General features: G+C 35.8%; 2 protein-coding genes across 2 annotated transcripts; one reads left to right on the top strand and one right to left on the bottom strand.

The window, feature by feature from the left end:
* The first annotated feature begins 15,858 nt into the window (after positions 1–15,858).
* On the top strand, positions 15,859–16,899 carry LOC110944456 (uncharacterized mitochondrial protein AtMg00810-like). The gene has a single exon (XM_022186120.1). The coding sequence runs from the start codon at positions 15,859–15,861 to the stop codon at positions 16,897–16,899; it is 1,041 nt and encodes a 346-aa protein (XP_022041812.1).
* Positions 16,900–21,022: 4,123 nt separating this feature from the next.
* On the bottom strand, positions 21,023–21,811 carry LOC110944455 (putative disease resistance RPP13-like protein 1). The gene has a single exon (XM_022186119.1). It carries the CDS (start codon positions 21,809–21,811, stop codon positions 21,023–21,025), a length of 789 nt encoding a protein of 262 aa, XP_022041811.1.
* Between the last annotated feature and the right edge of the window lie 4,479 nt (positions 21,812–26,290).

Genomic DNA, 26,290 nt, shown 5'->3' with positions numbered 1-26,290 from the left:
ATACCGATTTCGGGTTAAACGTTAAACTTAAGTTCCAAACCGTCTCTGACCGAGTTTGGGTGATTCCTGCTCGAGTCAGTGGGCTAAGTGGGGACTTCAGTTTTGTGGTTAAACTCGTAGTCAAAATATCCCTAAAACATCAACAATTCACGGGAATAACCAAGTGTTAAGTGATAGGTTAACCGAATCGAGAAGCTGGCCGAACGGCTAGGCTGTTCGATCGAACAGCCCAACCGAACGACTATGCCAGCCGATCGACTAGGCTAACCGATCGACTAGCACTTAGTCCCACAAACTCATGAAGTGTAGTATTGACAAGGGTTCTGTTCGATCGATCGAGCCACTCGATTGTAAACATTACTGCTCGAATCATGAGATACTATACTTCAAAACACTCAGACTTTTCGAAACATTGGAATGTCACCCGATCGAGCATGCCAACCGATCGAGTGACATATTTGAAAACAATGAAGTGCTAGCCGATCGGTTGGGCTAACCGATCGAACAGCTGTTCGATCGGCCAACTTGAAAGGTAGTACAAACCATCATACACAAACACATCCTTCTCATCAAAGGAAGAAACAATCCACTTGAAGGAACCAGCCGATCGAGCCAGCCGGCCGATCGAATGGATGTTCGAACGGACTTTCAAACCAATCGAACAGCCCACTCGATCGAACAGCTGTCCGATCGATTGGTCTATCCGATCCAGTTTCCACTGTTCACTTTTTCCGCGTTACTCATCGTTGTGTTATCGAACTATTCAGGCTAACCTATTCTCAGTGCTCCTCTCAATCCACAACCAACCACTGTGAGTATACTCGATCCCTTTTTGCTTTCAGCACTTTTGGGTGTTACATACGTAATCTATCAAATTCACAAGCAACACAAACTATTTGAACGCTAACCTACTTGCATGTATTACTTGTCTAAATGATTGCTGTTTATTATGTTTACACGTGGAGTGCTATCTACCTGCTTTAGCAACGTAGTACTATAGTTTGGACTCAGCACCCGTTCTCACGGGGGTTGCTAAGGACAATTACTTGCATGGATTACAGTGGTAATCATGTATTGCGAACTGTCTCGGACAGTCAACTTGAAGTCGTTGGTATCGATGGTCCCATGTCGATAATTTACATGCATCGTTTGCCCTTGTGTACGTGCTTGGTTATGCGTAAACTTTCGAACTTTATATGCTATATCAAACTTGTGTACTCACCTTTACATTATATGTATTGACTTTTATTTTAACGTATGTGACAGGTGTTTAAGCTACTAGCGTGCTAGGGAAGCGAGGCAATAATAAGCTTCTAGGAGCCTGTGACCTTAGGACAGTGTCCATATACCTGCTCCAGGGTCATAATTATCTGTAGATCTTGTACTGGCACCTGTAGTCAGTAAGATCTATAGTTAGCCGTCTAGAAGTCTTAAAACAATATTTACATTCGGTCTGTAATAATTAAGAATCAGAGTTGTCGGAACAGTTCCCATATTGTTTAGTTGATTTCTATGATAACTTGTTATTATTTGGGACACGGTATGGGACGTGTTATATAACTGAATTGTATGATAGTTGTTGTGGAAACTTCTGAACAATCTGTTTCGCTCAGTGCCGCGCCCCGATGATTCCGCCATCGGTTGGGGTGTGACAGGGAATGTAAATCTTATTATTGATTTCTATACACCATATACAAATGCCACTATATATATATAGGCACATACATTAATACAAAAGAAATCAAAGAGATAGGAGTTATAGGAGTTATGTATGTGGAGAGTCACCATATAAATGATTCATTCATAACAATAAGATCTTTGTGTGCTCGTTTTATGTGATATTAATTATCTCCTAGTAAGATATATTTTGGTAGTAATAACTCTTATGTCTTAATAAGTTATAAGATGTATAACTTAACTGATTATGATGGGTTATTGGGTTTTAATGAGTCATATAATGTTTAATGATTTATAAGAGTGGGGGTTGGTTCCGGTACAAACCACTTTTATCCTACAAACCGTAAGAACAGATCCTAGCAGTTAAAAAAAGTTAAATTAGCACATACCAAAACAATACATACATAAATGTAGCACTTCTAAATTATATTAGCACATGAAAATTAATCAAGATAATTAATTTTAGCACATATTTGAATGATATCAGCACTTTTCTTAATTAGCATATTGAAAACAAAAGGAAGATGCAAATAAAGAATTAATTGTTTGTTAGCATATTTATAGCGAATTCAATATAATTGATATTATTTAGGATATTATTTTATCATTTCTCTATAATTGGTTGGATGCCATGTGACACTTTTTAAATGGTTCTTACAGTTTGTATGCAAAATGTGGTTTGTATTTGATCCTACTCCTATAAGAGTGTCTATCATGTTGGGTTGGAGGGTTAGTGCGTTGACAGGTTGAAATTGACAACCCGAACACGACCCATATTATTATATATGTCAAAAATTTCAACCCTAACTCTTTTAACGCACTTTTTAATTGAGTCAAAAATGTTGAGTTGTACGCGGGTTATTGGGTTGTAAGCGGATGGTCGGTAATGTGTTTAATGAGTAAGTATGAGTGACACGTAGACAACACAGTGTGACAAAACTAACATAATTATAATTAACCATATAAAATTTTTTGAAAAAAGAAATAATTTAGAGTCAATAGAGTCAATGAGTAATATTAAGATTTTTTCAAGTCTTGAAAATTAATTGGAAATTGAAACTTTATATTCTGAAAATGGATAAGAAAAATAAACAAAAATAAACATATAAAGGTTTAAAAAAATAATAATAATAATAATAATAATTGGTTAACCGGTCAACCTGTTTCTATAGGCCAAGCCAAACCCTACCGATTTTAGTGTGCCATATTAAGTTATAGTGAGTTATTCGGGTAGTAATTAAATCATATTAGGTATTGTGAGTTCGAATGGGTGATACATAACTTAATTGACCATGTTGTGCCTTAATGGGGAACATATTAATTCTTAACCAACATCATTGATTTTTAATAAGTCATTTTAGGTCTTATGTAGTCATTGGTTTGTAATAAGTAATATTAGATATTACAATGCCTGAAGGCAGAAAGGGAGATTAGAGATATTGTCTAGGAAAAAAAAAGGAAAGAGGGAGAAACAGTGTCATATGTTGGTTTTAACCATGAAACGTGCCATGGGGTAAAGAAGCGAATGTTGACCATAATCTTGATCATCAAATAACATTAGTTTTAGTTAATTAGAAAAGTCAATTGCATTGTTAAAAGGTCAAAAAGTCAAAATATAAAAATCAAAATAGGCAGAAATCTGGTATGTTAGTTTTTTTTTTTTTTTTTTTTTTTTTTGAACGGCAAATCTGTTATGTTAGTTAGAACATTAATTACCCATGGCATTATAGCCTAGTGGTATCTTGGTGGTGGGATAAGGCTTATGACCATTAGGTCATGGGTTCGATTCCCATAAAGGGGGTTTTTCCCAGATTTATTGGGTTTCCTCCTGAATTGGTGTATAGGCTTTATTGCCTAATGGAGATGGATATGATCGGGTGGTTCTGCTGGTGGCACGATGATACTCCAGTGGTCCGTCAGTGATCCAAATTTGCCGTTCAAAAAAAAAAAAAGTTAGAACATTAATTGTGTTAGGTAGTTAATTTTTTTCGTTAATTTCAAGGGGCATTCGATGTTTTGCTTTTGCGTGAAAGGACCAACTAGAACAAGAATGAAAACAAAGTCTTGTTCAAACAAAAAATTTAAAGAAGCAATCATATTAGAAGAATACAAAGAAACAAAATGGCCATAAAAATGGAAATTGAAGTGAAATACGAACCCAAAATAATTTCCAAAGATATGCCTTGATTCACAAAGAAAAATAGGACTAGACATCTACTCCAAACCCATTCATCCCATTTACAAGACCTTGCATAAACGAGGAAATATAAACGAAGCATGAAATTGAATTTGAAAAAAAAAAGATTAAAGTTAAGAAGAAAACTGACTTATGTGAAAACGAACGATGACCGGCCATTACGAAGTAAACCAGCCAGCCACTCGAACAAAGATGATTAAAATCGATCAAGATTTAGGTGACAATGTTGGACCATAATTTTTATCATCAAATAGAATTAATTATAGTTAATTAAGAAAGTCAAACTGAGTCAAAATAGGAGGAATTGGTCTGTTAGTTAGACCATTAACTGTGTTGGTTAGTTACTTTTCGTTAATTCTAAGACCACCCGTAGTGGGGCGTGATTTTTAAAAAAAATTGAAAAATAACGCCTCAAAACGCCCCTCCCCCACTACACCGGGCGTTATTGGGCGTTATAATTCAAAAATTTGGAGGCCGGCGTTTTAATAAAAACGCTTATTTGGTTCCTTGTGTGGTTTGACCCACCAATCAATTTTAAGATTCCCTGACAACTTTTTGAGCAACCAATCAAATATGCTGATTTGTTTTTTTTGTTTTTTTTTTTAAACGCTGATTTGTTTTTTTTTTTTCATTAAAAATAATATGGGCGTTATTGGCATAATGCCCCACTACGCCACTTTTGCTATAATGCCCCAACGCTGACTAGGATGCCACGTGTCGGATAATGCCCCATGGTGAGGGCATTATAACAACTTACCACTACACATGGTCTAAGGGTAAGTCGATTGACTTGTAATTGCCATTTCCCCTCCTATAAATACCCCGGTATAGTGACTTTTAAAAGAACAATACTCTGTGTTTGTCTGTGTAAAAAACTCTCTTAAATTTCATCTAAAAGAACAATTTAAATAACAAAGTTTGTAATTCAACAACAAATTGGTATACAGTATTTCGAGAGGGTAATGAACACTAAACGAAGTATTTCATTACGTTAAATTGAGAGTTTACATGGCTATTTATATCTGCGTCTAGCGTTAATTTCAAACCGACAAAACCCTAAAATACATTTCACACCGCTTAACTTTAGGGGGCGGTTGGTTCGCGGAATGTGTAGGAATTGGAATCCCTATGGAAATTGGAATTTGAATTAGAATTTGATGGATTCCTTTGAAATCCATTGATGTGTTTGGTTGATAAATGTATTAATGGAAATTAGAATTTAAAAATACCTAAAAAGACAAAATTACCCCTAGTTATAAACAATTGGCAAAAGTTTTAAAAACAACTATCTTAGATAAAAATTCAAAAAAATTCTAAAAAATCTAAAAAATTATAAAAATTCTAAAAAATTCTAAAAATCATAAAGGGCTATGAGTAGCCTTTCGCAACTCCGAGACCCGCAAAGTGAGCTTCTCCTGCTGCGCTCTTGCATGGCTGTCGCCAAGCTCCTTTTTGGACTGCGAACTTGTCAAGCTGTGTTTGTAAAGGAGGCGGTATCCTTATTCGATAAAGGGCTACGGGGGGCTATAGAGGACATTGTGGTGTGTGGGGGCCCGTTTTTTGGGGATTTTCAGTGGCGGGTTGCTTCTCTGCCCTGTAAGATGGGGGGGGGGGGGGCTGGGGCTTATATCGGCCACGGATGTCTCCATTTACGGTTTTGTTGCCTCGCGAGCTCAATCGTGGGGGCTGCAAGATCACATCTTGCGTGAGAGTGGGGTTGTTGGGATGGATGGGGATTATGACATGGCTCTGGGGGAGTTGCATAGACACCTCCCGGATTTGGATATTGGCGGTTTCACTAACAGGGACACCGCCCCGCCGAAGACCCAGAAGACTTTGGCGAGTGCTCTGTTTTGTCGTATCGCTCAGAATATTGGATCAGATTTCTGTACGACCCTTCGTCAGAACGCCGTCCTAGAATGTTTGCGGGGCCCCCACGCCCAAGATTTCCTATCGGTCATCCCCATCGAGGGCTTAGACCAAAAGATGTCAGCCGTTGAATACCGTGCTATCTTAAAATATCGGCTCATGATTCCTATGTTCCCTGATGATGAGCAATGCTCGATTTGCCGGAAAGCTTGCTTAGACCAATTTGGGGAGCATGCTCTGCACTGTAAAGAACTGCCAGGTTTTAAGTATAGGCACGACTGGGTGCGGGATGTCTTGGGGGACATCCTCAAACGGGCGGGGATCTCGGTGAAGAAAGAAGCCCCCGTAAACTTTTTGACAGATCCGAGGGAAGGAAGATCCACATTGCGCACCGCGGACGTTTTAGTTTTCGGGTGGGATGCAGGTAAACACGCGTGTGTCGATCTTACCGGGGTTTTCCCCCTTGTAGGCTTACGGGATACAGGTTTTGTCCCTGGTCAGGCAATTGCAAAGGCAGCAGCGAAGAAAATGGACAAACATGCAAAAGCCTGCGAGGATAATCAACATTCCTTTATCCCTTTTGTCTTTGATACCTTTGGCTCGCTAGCCCCAGAAGCCATTAGATTTCTTGAACGGGTCCAACGGGTTGTTCACAGCAACATTTCGTCTCCTAGAGATCGGGGTTTCGTTTTTACTAGGTTAGGTTTCGCTATTCAAAAAGGGGTAGCGGCGCAGCTTGTTGCCCGCTTACCGGCTATTTTGTTGTAATTGTCCTTGAAGTTTTTATTTGAAATGATAGAAATATAAGATATATAAAGGAAAATCATAAAAAATTATAAAAATTCTAAAAATTCTAAAAAATCCAAAAAATTCAAAAGTATCAAAAAAAAATTAAAAACAAAAAAAATCTAAAAAATAATAAAAAGTTCAAAAAATTTAAAAAAAAATTCTAAAAAATAATAAAAAATCCAAAAAATCCTAAAAATTCAAAAAAAATCTAAAAAATAATAAAAAATCCAAAAATTCTAAAAAATAATAAAAAGTTCAAAAATTCTAAAAAAATCAAAAAAATAATAAAAAATAATAAAAAGTTCAAAAAAGTCTAAAAAAAAATCAACAAAATTCTAAAAAATAATAAAAATCCAAAAAATCCTAAAAATTTAAAAAAATAATAAAAAATCAAAAAATTTCTAAAAAATAACAAAAAAGTTCAAAAAATTCTAAAAATCAAAAAAATTTCTAAAAAATCAAAAAAAGTTCTAAAAAATAAAAAAAAATCCGAAAAATAATAAAAAATCCAAATATCCTAAAAATTCAAAAAAATCTAAAAAATAATAAAAAATCCAAAAATTATAAAAAATCAAAAAAATTTTAAAAAATAATAAAAAATCCAAAAACTTATAAAAAATAGCAAAAAATCAAAAATTATTTTTTTTGCATTTTTTGGATTTTTTGAATTTTTTAGATTTTTTTGGGTTTTTTAGTTTTTTTATTAATTTTTTGATTTTTTAGAATTTTTTGGATTTTTTATTTTTTGGTTTTTTTATTTTTTTTGTTTTTTTATAATTTTTTGGATTTTTTATTATTTTTTTAGTTTTTAGAATTTTTTAGAATTTTTTGGATTTTTTCATAATTTTTTTGATTTTTTACAACTTTTTTTATTTTTTAGAATTTTTTTGGATTTTTTATTATTTTTTTATTTTTTGACTTTTATTATCTTTATTTTTTTAGATTTTTTTTTAGAAATTTTTGGATTTTTTCTTATTTTTTTGATTTTTAGATTTTTTTTTATTTTTAAATTTTTTTTTGGTTTTTTAGAATTTTTTTGGGTTTTTTTAGATTTTTATTATTTTTTAGATTTTTTTTGGATTTTTATTAGTTTTTTATTTTTAGAATTTTTTAATTTTCAGAATTTTTTTGGATTTTTTAGATTTTTTATTATTTTTTTATTTTTTATAATTTTTTGGATTTTTTATTATTTTTTTGATTTTTTAGATTTTTTTTTATTTTTTAGAATATTTTGGATTTTTTATTATTTTTTTGATTTTTTAGAATTTTTTGGATTTTTTATTAATTTTTTTGATTTTTTAGAATTTTTTTTTATTTTTTAGGATTTTTTGGATTTTTTAGAATTTTTTGATTTTTTAATTATTTTTTGGTTTTGAGACAAAAATGAAAGAGGCAAGGGGTTATTTCCGTAACTTTGGAAACATTTCCGTGGTTTTTTAAACTTTCCTTTGAAATTTTGAAGAAATCTGAATTCCATTAAATAAGGGATTTTGTTGGAATTGAAATTCAATTCCTTTTAACTAATTTTTCCAACCAAACACACAAAGGAATGGAATTCAAATTCCAATTCCCTTGAAATCCTATGAATTTCTGTCAACCAAACAGGCTCTTAGTATATTGACCTGAATTGTACAAATTACTAATTTGATCCTTTTCGTGTTAATGTTTAACGTCCAACATTGCCACCCCTAAACTTATAATTCGTTTTGTCGAAAGTATCATGTGATTTCTTCTTCTCTAAGTCAGGGAAAAAATGTCATTGTTTAATGATCGTTCCTTGATCAGATTTTATTTCTTCTCTGTCGATATTTTCTTTTTGGTGAATTGGATTCTTCGGTCAGGCGATCAATTCAACAAACGGCTTAGTCCACTTTGATCGATTCTAATTCAAAATGATGCCGTTGTTGTTCAATCACAATCAGTTCCTTTTATTGATTGTTAATCTCTTGTTTCACACGAATTGCTAATTCAAATGCAAAATAGGGGCTTAACGGTTTCTTCCGGCTTGTGATGATCGACAGACTCTTCTGGCTTGTGATGATCAACTGTCTCAATCTTCTCTTTAAAATGGACTCACATCGATATTCCTTCCCTTCACAAATTTATCTAACATAATTGACGCCTTCGATTCTTAATTCTTTACCCTTGATCTTTTTTCATAAGTTTCTTCTTCTTCACTGGAGAGTTTTCATTCTGATACCGATTCGATGTTATCTCAGATACACAAGTACTTTTTGAGAGAAAATTGGACACTAAAATGAGTATTTCATTACGTTTAAATGAGAGTTTAAAACTTTACATGACTATTTATAACCATTGTTTGGTAGTTAATTTCTAACTGACATGTCCCTAAAATACAATTTACACCCCTTAACTTTAGTATATTGACCCTAATTGTAGAAACTACTAATTTGATCCTTTTGTTGTCGCTATTTAAAGTCCAACAAGTGACAACTATTTATAAATCCATACTACTATATAAGAAACTTTTGTGAGCTACAATGCAATTTAATTCAATTTTAGGACATTTAAAAAGGGTTATTGGATTTTATCACCCCCAACTATTGGCTATTGGCCGCTGCCACCCTCAACTATCACTTTCACGCCCGTCACCCCCAACTTAACACTTAGTATGTTCTGTCACCACGTCGTTAACTGATCACCCTCAACTATCACTTTCACGTCCGTCACCCCCAACTTAACACTTAGGTGGTGTTTGTTTTTTCTGCGAGAAAAGGTCTGCAGTCTGCGGACCACATCTGCAGACATCTTCAGGAGAAGAGGTGGACCAAATGTCTGCAGTCTGCAAGGAGAAGAGGGTTTGTTTTTTATATAAAAACATCTTCACACACACACTTCACACATAACACACACAAACCACAGATGTCTCTCTCTGTGTTATCTCTCTCTCTCTCTACAATCTGTCACCACCACCACCGCACCACCACCACCGCACCACCTGCCACCACCACAACCAACCTAAACCACTTCAGCCACCACCCACCCCGTCGCAACCAGAGATGAAGAAGGGGCCGGTGGGTTTCGATTTGGGGGTTTCTGCAGAAAGAACGGGAAAGAGGGAGAGAACCGGAGAGGAAGAAGGAGGGAGAGAACCGGTGGGTTTCGATTTGGGGGTTTCTGAAGACGATCTTTTCCACCTCCTTCTCCGGCCGGTCTCATCTCAACCACCACCGGTACATCTCCGGCCGGTTCTTGTGAAGATGGAGGTGGTGATTGTTGAAGGTGGAGGTGATGGGTTTCGGAGGTGGAGGTCTCCGATGATGATGATGATGGTCTCCGATTGGGTTTTGTTTTGATGGGTTTGGTGGTGGGTTTTGACGATGGTGGAGGTGATGGCGGAGATGTGGTGGTGTCTGTGGTGTCGGAGGTGGAGGTGGTGTCGGCAGGTGGAGGTGGAGGTGGTGGCTGAGAGGTGATGTGGTGGCAGGTGGAGGTGGAGCTAGGGGAGAAAGGTCTGCAGAGGTTAGAAGACTTGTGGACAAGTCTGCTTGGGGAAGAGGTGAGGCAGACGTTTTTGGTCTGCAGATCTTCAAGAAAACAAACAAGCTGCAGGAATCTTATGTCTGCGCGCCTCTGCGCGACGCAGACAAAAGTGCTCAGAAGAGCTTCTAGCCAAAAAACAAACACCACCTTAGTATGTTCTGTCACCACGTCGTTAACTACGTGTATAATGCATTTGCTACAAGTCTTGATGCATATACAATTTGTCATTCACCAAACCCCTGTAATTGTACATCAAACTACATCATAGTGTTGCATCAAATTTCAGACGTGTTATCAACCCTGTTCACCTTATTCTACAACCCTGGTCTGTTTCTTTTCTTTTTTTCTCTTTTTCTTTTTGCTTGTGAAATGAATGGCACCTTGTGTATCAAATTTTAGACATGTGCAACAAATTCAGAGACGAATCAAACCTGTCATGTTTATTAAACTTCAGACATGTACATCAGTACATCACACGTAGTTAAAAGGCTTTAGTCAGGTAATGGTCAATGCCACTATAAAATTTGAGTCAAGCTGGTTGAAATTAAAATAACTAACTTCAGTGATGCACCAACAACAACATACAATCTTAGTCGACCCGTTCTTTTATACTAGAAGGCTGAAATCGCCACAACTGCCATCAGTGATGCCCAAATCACTAATAGGTATCCACAAGTGTTCCAAATACAATCAATTTCATACCTCGTTTTATTTATTCTTGTTAAGACCCCGTGTTGATTGTTCCATTTCAACTATCATTTTATCTAAATAACACAAAACCAATAGTTCAGTATAAATGTTAACTATTTTAAACCCATAAAAACATGAAATCAAGTAAACTGTAACAATATTTATATCTTTTTATATGTGAACAGAATGTTACCTTCATTGAGTCGCTCTTTTCTCCTTCCTCTTATGTGTTCCCATCATATTGAAAAATGATTTTTTTTTTCAAACTTTCTACCTGTTTTCCAGAACACTCTTTGCTTGGGTTGTCGGTTTCCTTCACAAAGGTGTTGAAAGAAGTGTTAAATCACAATTCTGTCACTTCTTGATATGTAACATTAAATCATCCAACCATTCCCTCCACACACACACACACAGGAAAGTAAATCATGAAACACAAAACATACCTTTTGCAATTGTGTCCTTTCTCTTTTGAAATTATATATGTCCTCCATGTCCCTGATCTGAGAAAGCTGTATTCAAAATAGGATTTGTTAAAATAGATGGGTTTATATTTCTTGTAATTCATATTACAAACATATTCTTATTGGGCTGTTCAAATACATTCGTTATTGGGTTCTGGATATTATGATATCTTGTTGTGGGCTTATCAAGTTGTTACAAGTTGTTATGGGCTCAGGGTGTTAAATGTAACATCAAGGGGTTTTGTGTATTGTGCATAAAAGTTCAAGGGCTTCTTTGTATCTTATGATGACTGCTGGTATATAATGGAGGAGAGAGATTGAAGCTACTCACTTGTTCCGGATATTTTCTAGGGTTTCACTTTACTTCTCTGAGTATTCATTCTTGTGGTGTTCATCTGGATTGTTCACCTTGGTTCATCTGGAGTTGAAGATCTTCATCATCTAGAGTTGTAGATCTCAGTGTTGAGATCGTGATTGTATTAGAGATCTTGTTGATCTCAGTTTCTGTTTTTACTTTGTTTATATTTCCGTTATGTTCAACAGATTTTACTAATCTGTTGAACTTGTATTGTATTTCATATAGATCTCATAAGTTTGAGATCTAGGGTTACTGGTTGGGTGTTTTTTTGGTTTGGGTAAATCAATAAAAGTTTTGTCACTGGTTTGTCACTAGATCTGGTGTATTCTTTATATCTTTGTTAGATCTATACCATTTTACATGGTATCAGAGCATTTCAGGCTCTGAACTTCAGATCTAAGTCTTCCGCTGTTAGGGTTGTTTGTTACTTTGTACTGATTTGTTTGTTGTTGTTGTAGATCTATTGTTGGCTGTGGATCTTGGGAACTGTGACGGTATAGATCTTGGTGTTGTGAAGGCTGCGTTGGTCTCTGAAACCCTAGAAGGCTTCAGAGCAAACTAACCAGTTTGTTATTTGTGTTCTGGGAACAAGCTGTAACCCTAGAAGGTTACAGTGTTCATATTGCTTGAAGTTGTTGCACCCACTGTGAGAGTGTTCTTTCCCTTGTCTTTTTTATTGGTTGGATTAGTTGAAGTCGGGGTAGTGAGGACCGGCACCTTTATCTGGTTTTCTGTTTGCTTCTTTTGTGTATTGTCTTTGTGTTTCTTATTGGTTGTGTTGATCTTAGGGTTTGACTCCTGTATTAAGACCTGTCCAGGCACTATAAGTGATGAACCTGGAATCTGGACACTGATACAGCTTCGCCTTAGGGTTTTTTTTTTTTTGTGTATTTGTGTTGTTATTCTCTGTTTGTGTATCTGTTCTGTTTGGTTACTGTGTTGTGATTGTTAAATCTTGTTATCATGGGTGATGCTGATCCAAATGCTAGTACATCCCAGACCTTAATAAGTAAACTAGATATTGGAGATCCTCTGTATCTTCATCCCAGTGACTCTAGTGCCCTAACTATTGTTAGTGTTAAGTTGAAGGGTACTGAGAATTATTCTGTATGGTCTACATCTATGAAGCTAGCTTTAGAAGCAAAGAATAAGTTTGGTTTTGTAAATGGGAAATGTGAAAGATCCACTGAGGATCATGTGCTTGCTAGTCAGTGGGATAGATGTAATTCTGTGGTGTTAACTTGGCTTTTGAATTCTGTTTCTGAGGAGTTGTTTCTAGGTCAAGTTTTTTCTAGTTTAGCTTCAGAGGTTTGGGAGGATTTAAAAGAAACCTATGACAAGATAGATGGTTCTGTGGTTTATGATTTGTTCAAAAAAATCAATTGTATTTCTCAAAATGGTTCAACTGTGGCTGATTATTATAATAGATTGACAACCATGTGGAAGCAGTTTGATGCTATGCTCAAACTGCCTACATGTTCTTGCAAAGCAGCTAAAGACTATAATGATTTTTCAATGTTAATCAAGTTAATGCAATTTCTTATGGGACTTGATGATGTTTATCAACCAGCAAGAACAAATCTGTTAACCAGAGAAGTTTTTCCATCTGTCAAGGTTGCTTTTTCTGTGGTTTCTAGAGAAGAATCACATAGGATGTCTAGTAATAATGGGTCAAAAGGTCAGAGTGTATCTTTTGTATCTAAGTCTAATCAATCTTTTGAGTCAAAAAAGAAAGCATCTAATCAAAGAGGGCCTAATCCTGGTTTAAAGTGTACACACTGTAATATGATAGGTCACACTGTTGATAGATGTTTTGAGTTAATTGGCTATCCTCCAAATTTTAAAAACAAATCTAACAATTTGTCTGGTAAGGCAACTGTTACTGGTAAATCTAATGCTACTGTTGGGTCTTCTGGTAGTGGGTCTACTTCTGGTATGCCTTTTACATCTGAACAGATAGCTAAGTTGTTAAGCTTAGTTGGTGAAAAATCTGCTAATGTGTCAAATTCTGGAGTAGAATCAACAGGTGTAGGAGGTGAGTCCTGTTTAGTTAATAATTGTGTTAGTTGTTCTAGTTCTTTATTCTTTGGAGGTGCATATAGTTAGATTGTTGACTCTGGGGCAAGTCAACACATGGTTAATGATGATAAAGATATGTTTAATATAGTTGATGTTTCTGAATTTGATATTAAAGTTGGTCATCCAAATGGTACTAATGTTAAAGTGTTAAAAATTGGTAATATCAAATTAATGAATATTGTGGTTTTAAAAGATGTGTTTTATGTCCCAGGGTATCATGTCAACCTATTATATGTACATAGATTAGCTAAGGATAATAATATTGAGGTTGTTTTTAATGAGGATAATTGTGTGCTACAGGATTCCAAGTCAAGGAAAATCCTGGTGACTGGTAGTCAGGACAGTGGTCTGTATTTTGTTGGTAGAAATGGTAATTCTGTGAATGTCTGTTTTAATAGTTTTGTTAAGGCAAGTTTATGGCATAGTAGGTTAGGTCATCCTTCTGACCAAGTACTAGCTGTGTTGAAAGATAACTTTGATGTTAAAAGTGTTGAACATGGGCCTTGTGATGTTTGTCATAGGGCCAAACAAGTTAGAGTTCCATTTCCTCTTAGTGAACATAAAACTAAGTCAGTTGGTGAGTTAATACATCTTGATTTGTGGGGGCCATATAAAGTTACTAGTTATGAGGGGTTCAAATATTTTCTAATTATTGTGGATGATTTTTCTAGAACAGTTTGGTGTTACTTGTTAACAAGTAAAACTGAAGTGTTTGACAACTTATGTAACTTTTATGAGCTGATATTAACACAATGTGAGAAGAAAATAAAAATTATAAGAAATGATAATGGAACTGAGTTTGTAAATAACCAAATGAACTTATTTTGTAAAAACAAAGGGATTTTGCATCAAACTTCATGTGCTTATACTCCACAACAGAATGGTGTTGTGGAAAGAAAGCATAGACATCGTTTAAACACAGCTAGAGCTTTGATGTTTCAGGGTAACTTGCCTCTTAAGTATTGGTCTGATTGTGTTTTAACAGCTGTTTACTTAATCAACAGGTTACCCTCATCTGTGTTAAATGGTAGGAGTCCTTATGAAGTTTTTTTATGGTTTTAAACCCTCACTAGTTCATCTAAGGAACTTTGGATGTCTTTGTTTTAGTACAATCTTGTCTGAATCTGATAAATTTGCTTATCATGCTGATAAGTGTGTTCTCATTGGTTATTCAAATGTAAAAAAGGGATACAAATTGCTGTGTTTAGATAATAGAAAAGTATACTTTTCTAGAGATGTGAAATTTTATGAAAGTGTGTATCCTTTTAAGTCTAACTTGGATAAAAATCAAGAGCTGTTTAATAAAACTGAGTTAAATCAGATTAATTTTTTTGATTTTACTGAAACAATAACATCTAAGGTTCCTGCAGTTCCCAATGATGAAGAGGGTACAACTGGTGCTCAAGATCACTGCAGTGATGATCAGCAGCCAGTGTCACCCTCTACATGCTTCCACTGCTCCAAGTGTTGATAATGTTCAACATGATAATGAACAGTTAGGTAGTAGTTTGGGTAACATTGGTGAGGCAGAGGACACTGTAGGATCACATGTTGAGACCAACCTATCTGAGGGACAATCTGTTAGGAGATCATCTAGAAAAGTGTCTTTTCCACAAAGGTTTAATGAATATGTTGTAGAAGGAAAAGTAAAATATGGAATTGAAAAGGTGGTTAACTATGCAAATTTATCTGCTGAAAATTTGTGCTTTGTTTCATCTTTGAATAAAGCTGTTGAGCCTAGTTCTTATAATGAAGCTGTAAAAGACCCTAGGTGGATAGAGGCTATGAACAATGAAATGGAGGCCCTGTATAGAAATAACACCTGGGTTGTTGTAGATTTGCCAAAGGGTAGAAAACCCATTGGGTGTAAATGGGTGTATAAGATAAAGTATAAGGCAAATGGTGAAGTAGAAAGGTATAAAGCTAGACTAGTAGCTAAAGGGTTTAATCAAAGAGAATGTATTGATTTTGGTGAAACTTTTTCACCTGTTGTTAAAATGGTAACTGTTAGAGTTATATTAAAGCTTGCTGTTAATAAAGGTTGGCCTTTATATCAACTTGATATAAATAATGCTTTTCTGTATGGTTCTTTATCTGAAGATGTTTATATGTCTTTACCTTAGGGTTACTTTGATAATGAGAAAAATAAAGTATGTAAGCTAGTTAAATCCCTTTATGGGCTTAAACAAGCCCTTAGGAAGTGGAATGAAAAGTTAACCTCTGTTTTGCTTGATATGGGTTTTGTTCAAAGTCTGTGTGATCATTCTTTGTTTGTTATGTGTAAAGGTGATGTGTTAGTTGTATTGCTGGTCTATGTTGATGATATTGTGGTTACCGGAAACAGTTTACCAGAAATCACAAGAGTTAAGAGTTGTTTAAGTAAAAGTTTTCAAATTAAAGACTTAGGCATACTGAAGTACTTCGTTGGTATAGAAGTCCTGTATTCTGGTGGGTCTGTGTGTTTGTCACAAAGGAAGTACTGTCTGGAGCTTCTCAATGAGTTTGGGTACCTAGGGTGTAAACCTGTTGGTACTCCAATTGAGCAGTCTCATATTATTACAAATAAAACTGACAAAGATGAAAAGTTTTTGGAAAATGTCAATGGTTTTAAAAAATTAATTGGTAAGTTGATATACTTGTCATTAACTCGTCCGGATATAAGTTATACTGTTCAGTTCTTGAGTCAATATATGCACAAACCTTGTCAGTCACATCTAGATATAGCTTTAAGGTTGTTAAGGTACTTAAAGCAAAGCCCTGGCAGGGGTGTTATGTTCAGGAAAACAGGTAGTCTTGATTTGTCAGGATTTGTGGATTCTGATTGGGCAAAGTGTACAAAAACTAGAAAGTCTGTTACTGGTTTTGGGGTGTTTCTTGGAGGAACACTTGTATCTTGGAAAAGCAAAAAACAAGGTATTGTTTCTAGATCTACTGCTGAGGCTGAGTACAGGGCAATGTGCTCAGCCACTTGTGAAGTAATGTGGATTAAGAACATTTTAACTGAGTTAAATGTGAATTGTACTTTGCCTGTAACACTATTTTGTGATAGCAAGTCTGCTATTTATATTTCTTTAAATCCTGTGTTCCATGAAAGAACAAAACACTTTGAGTTGGACTTGCATTTTTTGAGAGAAAAAATTGCAAGTGGCATTATTGACCCACAAAAAATTGCATCTGATAATCAGATAGCAGACATTTTCACTAAGGGCCTAAATGTTGGAAAACACAGTGTGTTGTGTGAAAAGTTAGGTTTGTTTGATATGTTTGCTGTATGAATTATGGGGGGATGTTAAAATAGATGGGTTTATATTTCTTGTAATTCATATTACAAACATATTCTTATTGGGCTGTTCAAATACATTCGTTATTGGGTTCTGGATATTATGATATCTTGTTGTGGGCTTATCAAGTTGTTACAGTTGTTACAAGTTGTTATGGGCTCAGGGTGTTAAATGTAACATCAAGGGGTTTTGTGTATTGTGCATAAAAGTTCAAGGGCTTATTTGTATCTTATGATGACTGCTAGTATATAATGGAGGAGAGAGATTGAAGCTACTCACTTGTTCCGGATATTTTCTAGGGTTTCACTTTACTTCTCTGAGTATTCATTCTTGTGGTGTTCATCTGGATTGTTCACCTTGGTTCATCTGGAGTTGAAGATCTTCATCATCTAGAGTTGTAGATCTCAGTGTTGAGATCGTGATTGTATTAGAGATCTTGTTGATCTCAGTTTCTGTTTTTACTTTGTTTGTATTTCTGTTATGTTCAACAGATTTTACTAATCTGTTGAACTTGTATTGTATTTCATATAGATCTCATAAGTTTGAGATCTAGGGTTACTGGTTGGGTGTTTTTTTGGTTTGGGTAAATCAATAAAAGTTTTGTCACTGTTTGTAGGATCGGATTTCGACCTAACCGAGTCGTTCGGAAGAGCTCAACTCCGTTTCAGAGGCGGAAACAAAGAAACGGATACGTACACAGCTTGATTCATACTCTAAACCTCTTGTATATTGATTTTACACTATTTACGTTTACAAGGAAAACCGGCAATACCTCGGTACAAGATTCTGAACTGTTACAAATGATTTGACAACTAACCTATTTATACTACATGTGAACCGCTCCAATGGACTGCCGTAAAAGCGGTTCAGCCGTGACTTTAAAGTGATCCAGACCATGTCTTTCAAGCGGTTCAGAACATGTTGCCGTAAAGGCGATTCAGCTTTTAAACTTTGACATATCTTTGAAACCTTCGCAGTTGACTTCCAAGTCCATAATCTTCACTCATTGGATATTTGATAGGTGAGCTTTCATTGGACCTCATGATGAAGACATTTCATTGGACCACCAAATGGTCCAATAAACAATAACTAGACAATATGTTTTTGTCTTCTTGTGAATTGATATTTCTTAAACCTTTAGACATTTAAACGGCTAAACTCCTTTTTGTGAGTTCATGACATCACTTGTGATGTCACTTGGGTGATGTCACTCGTGATGTCATGCCTGATCAGATCCGCTCCGTAACCGAGACTTGACACTAAGACGAAGTTGACAGATGACTGCACCAACACTGTTTTGTCACTAGATCTGGTGTATTCTTTATATCTTTGTTAGATCTATACCATTTTACAGGATTCCATGCAAATGAGACCAAAAAGAAGCCATATATATATCTCGGATTAGTAAGACATGATTTAAAATTATATATAGAACAAAAAATAATTTTCTTTAATATGGTTTTGCTAAATATATATACATATAACCCGGCCACTTGACTTAGAATGCGCTGTAATGGGTCAAATTCTCAGTTCACCACTTCTTCTCATCATATTCACAAAAACAGATTCTCAGATATTGTGATCATACTTACAATTTTTACTTGGGAAACAAAAAAGCAAAACATATAAGTTATCTCAAATTAAATCATTTAAGGAGTGGAGAGAGAGACCTTCATATGAGTTCATGATTGAGGTTATATGTATATACGGGGGATATGAGAGATGAGGGGCCAGTAACGACCTCCTTTACTGCATATTTCTTTCAGATCTGGGCAATTGATGATTTCAAAACACAAGAGTGGAGGCAACAACATTTCTGGTAGATGCATCATGTTTGGGCAATTGTAAAAAGAGAGATGCTGGAGGGAGGTGAGGTGTTGGAGTCCGATTGAAACTGATTCCAATTTCTTAAATCCAATTATATTATATGAAGAGAAGTAAGAGATGAAGGAAGAAGATGAGAAAACTGACTACAACTACAAACACCATATTCGCCGTATAAGCATAGCCGAACAAGTGAGATTGGAAAATTCTGTTGGCCCCACTCTTAGATGGGCTTCTTCAACTTCCCTATTTGTAGAGACTGCAATTTGGGAGGCCAAACCCCACGAGGAAAACAAGCATCCATACTTGGACAGTTTATTATTCCAAGACTCTTAAACGAAGTCAAATTGGCCAACTCAGTGTCAGGAAATGAGTCCATGCTTTCACAATTTTCTATTCTCAATCTGATGAGGTGAACCAAATAATTAAGCTCAATGACTGATTTCAGGTTTAGCCAACCATTTATCCATACACTTTCAAGCACCGGCATGCTGCTTCTGTTGTTGATATTTTGTCCTCCAAACCCCCTTTCCAATAATTTAATTATGGCAGTCACTAATGACAAGTGACTTGAGCTTCTGCTCTCGTGTTGGGAACGAGATAGTTGTAATGGAAGTACAGTCAATTACAAGCAGCGTCTCAATGCTATCTGGACAATTGCAACGCTCCATATCGTTACAATCAGAAACACTCAACAGCCTAAGAGATGTTAGGAGGTTGCTCCTACAACCATCTTCCTTCTCCCCTAAGCTCACCAAATTATCACAATTCATCACTTTCAAGATCTTTAGATTCACAAAAATCTTACTTGCTTGTTCTTCTGTTTCCCACAAGTATCTTAATTCATTGCACCTGCTCATGCTTAATTCTTCAAGTGCCCCAAGATAATCTGTAATACCTCTCCAAACCACATCATTAAGCCCTGAAATAAATTTTACTTCCAACTTGGTGACTGATGAAGCTACTTGAACCAGCCTCCTCAACACACCACTATCACATTTACTTATTTCTAGAACATTTAAAGAAGGCAGTGCCTCGAGTGAGACTTCGACCAACTTAGGACAATCTTCTATACGAAGTTGTTGCAGGCGTGGAAACACAACCCTACGATTGGTTGACCATTTCTCCCACCCACACATATTTTCAAAACTTAGAATTTCAAGTGAAGGAAATGCAGAACCAGTCCCAAGTAACTCCAAACCCACAAATTTCAATCCATTCAGTCCTCTTCAATAAACAACTCCTTAAGTGATTGTAGCTGCCCAACTGGTGGTAGAGATACACATTTTTTACAACCACGTATTGACACATGTTTCAACCGGAGAGACGAGGGATCCCCAACCCAATTTGGGAACTCTAATCCCCCATATGACCAAATTTTGAGTTGTTTTAGGCTATCATTACTAGGTTTGAGCTCATTAAAGACCTCTTTTTCAAGTATTTCATTTCCAGAGCCCTCCGCCACATCACTCCATAAACCTCAAACTCACTAAGCCTCTTTTGTGAAAAGTTCGCCTCCCGTGCATGGAGTGCATCCTTCACTTTGTCCAAACCCACAATGGAAATTTTCCCATTTAGATTCTTTAAGTTTGGCTATTTCAAATCCGTTTTCACATCCGATAATGATCTTTGAAAGAGTTTGTAGGCTTCTCAACTCACCAATCCCTAACAGCATCTTATCCAAAAGCGGTGTATCCCTAATGTCAAAATGCCGCAGTTTTTTAAGCTTTAAGAAGTTGTTCGGCAACTTAGCTAATTTATGACAGCCAAATACAATCAATGTCTGTAAATTATAGAGGCTGCAAACACTTTTAGGTAAATGTGTTATTCTGGTTTGAGATAGATTAAGATACCTTAAGTGCCTCATAGTACCAATGGACTCGGGTACCTCACTTATTTGGAAATGGCTCAAACATAGAACCCTTAATAATGGTAACTTAGGAAGTAAGTCAACCATAATCTTATTCGATAAGTAGAAACTCCGGGAACTTTCCACCCCTCCAATAGACGTTGCCAAGAATGTCCTCAAACCTTTAGCTCTTGTGAATGCCTCAAACTTTTTGTAAGCTACATACTCCTCACGAACAAATGACATACGACGATATTTCTCCAGCTTCTCCTTTTAATAATCTTTTCCGTCTCATTGTCTAACCTTACAAAAAAACTCGCTAGCCATTGATGTCGCCAAGTCAGTCATTAGGTCATGCATCACAAACAATGATTCGCTATTAGATGCATGTTGAAAAAATGACCTTAACAACAACTCGTCAAAGTATTCATGACCCAAGTGTTCTTATGTTGTGTCGCTTGGAGTTGACTGGTGCAAAAACCCTTCTGCCATCCATAATAGAACGAGTTCCTCCTTCTCAAACATGTAGTCCTTGGGGAATAAGAAACAATATATAAACAGTTGCTTCAAACATGAAGAAAGATCATGGTAGCTTAGTCTAAGAGCCGGGATGATTCCACCTCCATTTTGTAACCTCCATATCTCGTTATTTAACACTTCATTCCAATACTCTTCTTCAAATTTTTTTGTCCTCAATAATCTCCCAAGTGCTATCAAAGCTAAAGGCAAGCCATCACATTTTTTCACAATACCTTCATCGTGTTTTTGGAGTGACAAATGTGAATCAAAGTTTTTCACACCTAATGCATGTAGAGCAAGTAAAGAGAGAGCATCATCAGGTGACAAGGTTTGCAACCGATGGTTAAGATGACCGTAACCCAACTTTTTGAGCAATTGCTCCTTGCGTGTTGTTATGATGATTTTACTTCCAAGAGCACATGCATGCAACGGGCCAACTAGGGTTACCCAATCCTCATAATTTTCAATCCATATATCATCTAATACCAATAGAAATATTTTCCCCCTGAGGTGATCTGTAAGATCTACTTGAAGCAGATTTAAATCTGCAAATTCTTTGTTTACCCCTGTCACTGATTGAAAGATAACCTTACTTGCATTAAAGCTATCAAACTCATCTGAAACACTAACCCATGCATTTAGTTCAAAGAGATTCTTTACTTTTTTGTCATCATACAAAAGTCTAGCAAGAGTAGTTTTACCCACCCCGCCCATACCAACTATTGGAACAATGCTAAAGTTTTGATCACTTGGTTCATCCCCAATAACTTTTGGACCAAAGCCTCTTTCTCAGCTTGTCGTCCAATAATACTAGATGCATCGAACACAGAGGTTTGTAATCTTCTATTTATATTTCTTGACCTAGTCTCCTCTTCCACACTCAGATGGGCCTTTGAGCAAGAAAGCGGATATAAACCAAGAGGGCTAAAGGGCTTCTGAGCAGCCCATAAATTAACTCTCGGTTCACTTGCTATATATGTTTCTTTCTTTTTAGCAAACTATTATGCTATATTATGATGGTATGCTAATAAAAAGAGTGATCTTCGTTGTTACTGAATTAAAATATTCAAAAATGATTATTTGTTACGAGTTATGAAAGTTCTGCAATTATTTAGAGTTTCGAAATGATCCTTACCCTATACACACACACGGGAATGGTAGAAACAAAACTCACATAAGTTAAGAAAACTCAAGAAAACCTTATGCAACAATTTTTTTCTAAAAAACTAGGGAATGTAAGTTACATGTTTTCGAACGTTTTGAGCCAAAAACAAAAAGCGCCGACTAGATATTTAAAAACAGTGTAATATTGTATATTACACTGTTTTTTTGGCATATGTAAAGTGTAATACAAAATTTTCAATAAACAAATAAATAACTACTCGGCGCTTTTCTGTTTTGGCACAAAATGTTCGAAAACATGTAACTTACATGTAACACCTCGAAAATTCATGTCAAATAAAATAAAGACACGTGTCATGTGGGACAAACATGTCAGGAACCCGGATCAAATAAGGATGTATGGTAGGATTTAAAAAGGGCGTCATGTTATTAAAATACCTCTGAACGACCCAAGGGCGATATGTTATTAAAATACCTCTGAGCGACCCAAGTTATAAATCCCAAGACCTTAAATCGTTATAATAAACATTTAATATCTTAACCGGTTGTTCCTAAATAGATAAATTCCATCCTTATACGGAAAATGGGTTCTTTAAAATGTTACTACTACAATTAAGAATTTAGATTCTTGACAAAGAGAATTGAATTTGAATTAATGCATGTCCAAACAAGAATTCTTGAGGTTTCCGTCACTTTAAATTTGCGACAAGGTGCCAAAAGGTGTAAGTGCATGGCTAGGCATGCAAAGGCTGACTACATGGTCCCTCAACTGAAAAGGATAGCATAAGATTCGGAGTTTACAAAGTTGCATGGTCAATACTTGGAAGTTTGCAAATTTTTGGTTTCTGGTCAGCGGATACGGACCGTATGGCCCTAGGCTTACGGTCCGCAAGGAGCATATCTGAGCGTATCAGACCAGGGTCGGTTACGGACCGTAACCATATAAGCATACGGTCCGCAAGAGAAGCATACGGACCGCAAGGGTTTTGGCTTACGGCCCGTAAGCCTGTCGCTGGCAGCAGAAAATGGACAGCTGCCAGTTCAGTCAGTTCCACCGCCTTATTAAGGTGGTATTCGAATTCAGGGACTTGATAGGCAGTATATAGCATCATAGAGACACCTGGGATGATCTTGTAACAATCATAGACTATCTTGGCTTGATCTTGTGCTCCTTAGTTCACTATATAAGGAGAAGGAGTTGTGACAAATTCACTTGCTCATTTACAAATTTTTTCAAGCATCTTTGGAGCTTCTCTGGACAACAATCAAGTTTCTCTTAAGTCCCTAATCATATTTAGGACCATTGTAAGTGTTCCTAATCATTCTTAATTAAGTTTAGCTTAGTTAATTAGCTAAAAGTCAAACCGTCGTAATTAAGGTTTGACTTCGAGATTAAACAATAATTACTCAATCAAATCTCGAATTAAAAATACCTATAAGTAGGTAATTATGTGGGTAATAAACCCTTAAAAGGGTATTCTCAGATTCCCACTCTAACTATGTTAATTGTCGAGTCAAAGCTTACCTTAAAAAGTCAACAAAATGCTTATTTTTTAATTAATGCATAATTAGCAATGTAGGATACATGCAACCTGTTTGACCATTAATATAACTTGGTAATTAATGTAAGAACATGTCCCAACATGTTCAACTCGACAATTTTCAGTTTAGGCTCGGTTTGGAATCGAAAGTCGCATAGTTTGACCTCTGCTTTGACTTTCAGTTCTGACCCGTTTAAGCCAAGTTTAGGATTGCCTTAGAGCTTCTTTTGGACCTATATACATGTTAGTATAACTCTCTGTGATTATACAACTTGGTTCATTAGATATCCGATTCACATGCATGTTTCCGTTAAATGCTTATATGTTGACCATTATGCCCAAATGACCTTAAAATATGATTTTTGAAAATATAAAAGGGTAGACACCTTAGCTACTGATTTATAAGCTTGCACCTAAAATTTGAGATCAGTGGAGGTATAGATTAAGAGTTATGCTCATTAGCGTAATTAGAAGCTTCTTTAGTAATTAAATGGCGTAAATTGCATATAGGCTATCTAAACCCAAATTTTTATTCAAAACTTTGTACCTACTGTTATAAAATAATATTTTGGTATTTTTAGAAATTTTTATTTAATTTTAGGCTGAGCATAACTTAGTGTTCTAAGCTTAATGCAGCTAATGCCGGTTTTGCCCTTTTAGGCTATAAAATGAGTTTATAAATCCTATTGACCCCAAACCTTTTTCTACTGATCTAATATGTTAAATAGAGTATTTTGAACCTTCTGGAATTTTAAAAATATCAGCTTTCGATACCAAACACGGAAATGACTCCAAATCGCCTTTTTAAGCGTTTTTAACGCATAGTATGTACTAGAACCTTTTTAAGCATATGGGGTTGAAACCTACTGATGTATTCAGTAAATTTTTATATTCTAACAGTAGGCAAATATTTTAAACTCAGAATTTCAGTTTTGACCTTTTAGGCCTATGTGAAATTACCAAAATGCCCCTTCGGAGCATAGTATTGTTATAAGTAATAAATTTCACATATATATGATACCCTACTGTTATAACTTATTAAATTAAGTATATTTACTGATTTAATCAGACCTGTAACCCAGGTTATTATTTAAACCCTTTTACACCCTTTAAAATGACCAAAATGCCCTTATGAGGCATAGTTTGGGTTTAAAACCATTTGGGGCATAATGGAAGGTATCTTACTGATATCACAACATGGTTAAGGAATATTAACTTAGGAAACTAGTATATGACTCTTATGGTTACCCGTTACGCACTTTACGCGTTCAGATCGGCTTATGTAACTAGTTTACCTATTTTAGCCGAAACGGGCTAAACCATATCATTTCTGTCTCAAAATCCAGAATGTGATTAAGCTACCCATATTAAGCAAGCATGCAAGCTTGTCGGGTTAAAACCACATTCTAAAACGGTCTTCGCCTTATCGTGCGTTTAAACCGTAATCTTCATTTAAAACTAACCGGTCTAAGCTTAGGCTAAATTAAAAGACCCGTTAGGATGCTAATAGGTTATTAAAACCTTCATTCCAGATATAGGAGCCCAGTAAAAGCTATCTGTACTTGCTGATTTGATACGGCTGGGATTAAATTTATATTTAGCTCAGGTAAATACATTTAACTTATTTTCCCTTATACGGGCTTGGGGTACGGTATATAAAATACCGCTTGGTCGGGTAATTGACCTTAACTAGTCGGTGGTTAAGTGTTGTCAAAATGACCCATTTGAAAATGTTGTTTTGTTTGTTTAACGCCTTTGGGGGTTTAATGACCATGTCCCGGATATCCTTGGCATCATTCACAGAATGGCCACGACCTTAGCACACGGGTGTAGGCGTACACCCGTAGTGCATTCAAATCAATAAAGTATAATCGTCGGTACGAGAGAAGTCTCACGGCAGAACTATACTAAGTGGTGTGTCTATTAATCTTAACCCGGCACGACCTGGACAACTGAACGCATAACAAACATGTAATTCTTTTACAAGATTATAAGCAAATAATTATCCCAAGTTATAAAAAGTTTTGTGCCGCGGGCATTTAAATCAAGTTTAAACCTTTTCAAAATGAGTCAGTTAAATTGTATTTACCAGTGTAAACTGACGTATTTTCCAAAAAGGCTAAGTGCAGGTACTACGCGTAATAGGCTGGCCACTCCTTAGCATCAATAAAAGTCTCGCAAGCTTAGGATGCATGAAGTCTGTTGAATAAAAGTTTCCTCTTTGTTTGATCCGCCTGTGGATCTATTTCAACTGTTGTGATACTTGATATTACAATTTTATTTGGTTGAAATAAATCTATCTTTTGCTTCCGCTGTGCATTTATATTTTGTATTGTTTGACTATGACGATATCAACTACGTCATTAATCCCCCACCGGGCCCACCAGTGACACGTGGAAAATAAGGGGTGTGACAGGTTGGTATCAAAGCCAACACTGAGTGAATTAAACACTAGCCTTTTGTGTTTAATCTCAGTTAAATAAATACACATTCCTTGAGTTCCGAGTCTAGACAAAGAACATAGGACAAA

This window comes from Helianthus annuus, chromosome 6 (genome assembly GCF_002127325.2).
Source record: "Helianthus annuus cultivar XRQ/B chromosome 6, HanXRQr2.0-SUNRISE, whole genome shotgun sequence".
NCBI lineage: Eukaryota > Viridiplantae > Streptophyta > Magnoliopsida > Asterales > Asteraceae > Helianthus > Helianthus annuus.
The sequence above is the reverse complement of the archived record's forward strand: the minus strand, read 5'-3'. Positions and strand labels throughout refer to the sequence as shown.